General features: G+C 43.2%; 1 protein-coding gene across 2 annotated transcripts; it reads right to left on the bottom strand.

Moving 5' to 3' along the window:
• Positions 1-257: 257 nt before the first annotated feature.
• Positions 258-1,604, bottom strand: LOC124195904 (WD repeat-containing protein slp1-like). 2 transcript variants are annotated; one of them, XM_046590582.1, is made up of 6 exons: positions 1,469-1,604; positions 1,164-1,392; positions 1,019-1,097; positions 806-936; positions 657-732; positions 258-577 (listed from the first exon to the last, which is right to left on the bottom strand). In XM_046590582.1, exons 1-6 carry the CDS (start codon positions 1,582-1,584, stop codon positions 333-335), a joined length of 876 nt encoding a protein of 291 aa, XP_046446538.1. In that variant the 5' UTR covers positions 1,585-1,604; the 3' UTR covers positions 258-332. The 2 variants fall into 2 exon arrangements, with proteins under 2 accessions (XP_046446538.1, XP_046446619.1); XM_046590663.1 differs by having other exon boundaries at positions 1,170-1,392.
• Positions 1,605-3,849: the final 2,245 nt, after the last annotated feature.

The raw sequence follows: 3,849 nt of genomic DNA, 5'->3' as shown, positions 1-3,849 counted from the left end.
AACATTAAGGTTATCCAATATATACACGGAATAGAACACATCATCGACAAGCTATTACAGACGAAATCACTCGAGTTTGCCTATGAATCATTGGTAGTTTTCGAAGCTAGCTTAACGTTGATTGTTGACTCATCAGATGAAATTATTTACCTACGTTACAACTTCTCACGTTCTGACGAATAAGCGAAGAAAATTTCGTGTTTTGGGGTAAGAAAAGGGAATTTTGCATGCAGTTTTAATTTGACCGCTAGATAGCGTTGTGGCGAAACTTTTTTTTATTATTTTAAAAACATTTTGTTTGTGACTCTTTCGGCATGCCATATCCAATCAAACTATTGAAATTCATTAAAATATTTTGGGGAAATTGAAAATCTTGGACTAGCGGATAAGGTTGAATGTATCCAATTGACTACGACCAGTCTGGAACCCCGCCTCATTGTTTGCATTTGAATGAGCCAATGAGGGATGGTTTTGTTTGTTGCGTTCCAGTGCCATAAACACAGTTTGTCATCAAGGCCCAAGGTGAGCAATTGACTATTGGCGGAAGCAGCCATGCTAATGATGCCTTGTTCGTGATCTAATAATATTTCAGAGAAAGAAAGAAGACTCAATTGAGAGTAGATATATCAAAGTAGATTAGGTAATTATCATCTTACAGCTTATTTTCTGGATGGGATTCAATTTGTTAGAAGTAAATTCCCAGAGCCTAACGCAGCTTTCTGTGCCATCAATCTGTCACGAAAAATAGAAAAAAGTAAATCAGTGTCTTGGCTTTTAAATTTGATTGCATGAAAATGTCCCCCACATGTCTCATAGCATCTGCTCTTCCAAAATCAGTATGTGAGGTGGCAATTTGTTCCAGCTCGACGTTAAATTGGATCCCCGAAACTTCTGATGCGCATTCATAGTCGTCAATCAACTCTCCTGTCGTTGCATCTGTTAAAAAATTTCAAGCGTCAGCCGATCCAAAAATTAAAAAAAAAGAAAGAAAAAAAGCTGCACAATTAAATAACCATACTGTGAAGGCGGATGCTCGACTCTGGATAACTTGTGCTGGTAAAGAGAACATTGGGTTTCCAGGGACACCAATTCATGACCTACAATATAAATATAGGGCCTATTAACAAACACTTCAAATGTTGATTACAAATATATATAGTTACTCTGACGGGATTTTCGTCTCCGGGGTTTCTGAAAATATTAACTGCTTTGGATGGATGGCGGACATCCCACAAGGAAGTTGCAGACCCGCAGCCGACAGCCAGTAAATGTCCGTTTGTTGACCAGGAGAGGCTATAAGAGGCGAGATTCTGATTCAATGATAAAATGGGTTTAGTGGACCCACCCGTTTGGCGGAGGTCGTAAACCCCGACCCCTTCAGTTGAGGCGGCACTAAAAAAGGAGAGAATCAGAATTTTTAAAAAATTTCTCGAAGATTAGCCCTTCAAAAAAAAAAGAAATAAGTTACCAGGTGAGTAGATGATCCTGTCCCAGTGCGATGGAATGTATTCCCGACTCTGAGAACATGCGCCACTTGATGTGAATGGGAGACTTGAGATCGAGTATTTGAATTTCCCCGCCCATGGATCCGCTGATGACGGAATCACCTGGAATATCGAAAAAATTGAAAATTACCAGAGGGATCGCTCAGCGATCCCGAAAGGTAATTATGATTATACAAGAAATAACGAAAGAAGACCCTAAGGGTGTAGACGATATTTATTTAAGCTCTTTAAAGTTTGAGGTTACTTCACCCCTTGCAACGCCCCTTTCCGATCAGACTTTTTTGGTGGCTGATTCGAAGAATAATATAAAGTTGGGCAAATGAATGTTGCAATGCATATTGGGGTGAGGGAACAAAATAATCAATGAAACAAGCGTGACATTTAACAAGTGGGCTACAACATACTTTGAACGGTGTACAGAAACTGAAAAAATTGGAACACTGCTGTTTGGGCAAAAAAACCGGCGGTACCGGAAAAAAAGGCTCCCAATCCGTTCACGACTATAACTTGAGTTGTAGGAAAAAAGGAAGATGCCATCATTCTTGTTTGTCGCTTGCTCCTCGCCTGGATGGAACAGAGTTCAAAAAATTATGAAAGAACATTGAAGGCGCGATCCCAAAATAACGAAATAGGGTGGTGTGGGAGGGAATAAGGACCCTTAGGGTCTTCTTTCGTTATTTCTTGTATAATCATAATTACCTTTCGGGATCGCTGAGCGATCCCTCTGGTAATTTTCAATTATACCTACGAAAGTAACTCTTTCGACCCTAAGGGTGACTTCAAAGCTGATCGAGCGCTATTTGGAGGTAGGATCGATTATTGTCGATGCTACCGACGGCAATATGTCCCTTTGGTAGAATTTACTAAATGTAGACTCCCTACTCCACTGCCCCGCTTTCAGAATGCTATCTAACGATAAACCGGACGCTAGGGCTTTTGAGGCCGCTGCTCCTCTAGTAGAGTGAGCTTTAAACACCGCTGTGTCGACTCCGGCCGCTTTAAGAGACGAACGGATCCAACCGCTCATTGTGTTGGCCGTGATGCTTCTATACGGCGCGATAAGGGAGATAAAAAGAGAGTTAATGTTTGTGTTTTTTCGAAGGGTAGATGTACGGTCGATGTACGTTCTGATCGCTTCCACAGGGCAACATGCGGCGTCCGGAATGCTGGGAATAACGATGGATTTCAAAGGTCCACTATGCTGCGCTTTCCTGGGTTTAAGCAACGTGAATTTAATTCCGTTGCTTGAAAATACTACTGACTGCATATCAATTGACGATAGTTCCGAAACCCTCAGGAGAGAAGCTAGAGCCAACAAAACCGCTGTCTTGCGAGCTAGAGCTGGGAGTGGAATATAGCGATTTTCGCCTAAAGTTGAGACATATTTAATTACGACATCCGGATCCCAAACGCTACTGTACTTAGGACGCGGGGGATTGAGGTTGTAGCAACCATTGAGGAGCTTTTTTACTAAAAAATGGGTTCCGACCGGATGACCGTCGACAGACGGGAGGGTTTTGGACAGCATCGAGCGATTTATATTGATGGCACTATAAGATTTGCCCGCTCTATGCAATCCGGCCAAATATTCTAATACGGAATTTAAAGAGTTCGACAAGGAATTCTCACCCCGTCGAACACACCAATTATTCCAACATCGCCATGCCGACTCGTATGTCGAATGTGTTGTAGCTCAGTTGCCGGCCACGAGTAAATCGACCAGTGGTTCCGAAAATCCCTTCCGGCGGAACTCTCGCCGGATAACATCCAGGCGGCTAACTGAAGTGCGCCTGTCTCCAATAGGGGGTGTGGCTCTCCCTTCGCTGACGTCAAAAGACTGGGGGCTGGTTGTAGGAGGACTGGGATGTCGCACGCTAGTTCTAGTAGAACTGGGAACCAAGGTTGCGCTGGCCAGACTAGACAAACCATAACGATATTAGCTGCTTCCTTTCTAATTTTTTCAAGACATTTAGAAAGCAAGGCAAATGGGGGGAACGCGTATCCCATCCTTCCCGACCAATTAATAGAGAAAGCATTTATCGCCGTTGATTCGGGTTGTGGTCGCCACGAAACGTAAGCGGGCAACTGGGCGTTCCAAAATGAGCTGAATAAGTCGATCTCGGTCGGCCATACGATCTGTAATTTCCTGAATATTGCGCGATCCAACATCCAGTCGCTCGCGTCGCTGGTGGCCCTTGATTCCCTATCTGCCTCAATATTGAGCACCCCCGCCAAGTGAGTCGCTACGATTGATATTTCCCGCTGCTCGCAAAAACTAGTTAGTTCTTTCGCTATCTTTGTTAATTCAGTGGATTTGGTACCCCCTCCTTTGTTTATATAGCAA

This window comes from Daphnia pulex, chromosome 1, assembly GCF_021134715.1.
Source record: "Daphnia pulex isolate KAP4 chromosome 1, ASM2113471v1".
NCBI classification, from domain to species: Eukaryota; Metazoa; Arthropoda; class Branchiopoda; order Diplostraca; family Daphniidae; genus Daphnia; species Daphnia pulex.
This window is presented reverse-complemented; position numbering and strand designations above follow the sequence as displayed.

Bases quoted from the DNA above. Each gene is read 5' to 3' on its own strand.
- LOC124195904 (XM_046590582.1), bottom strand. From the start codon at position 1,584: ATGGGCGGGGAAATTCAAATACTCGATCTCAAGTCTCCCATTCACATC. The intron at 733-805 runs GTGGGGGACATT...TTTTCGTGACAG, and splicing joins GAGCAGATGCTATGAGACAT to ATTGATGGCACAGAAAGCTG. The intron at 578-656 runs GTAAGATGATAA...AAATATTATTAG, and splicing joins TCCCATCCAGAAAATAAGCT to ATCACGAACAAGGCATCATT.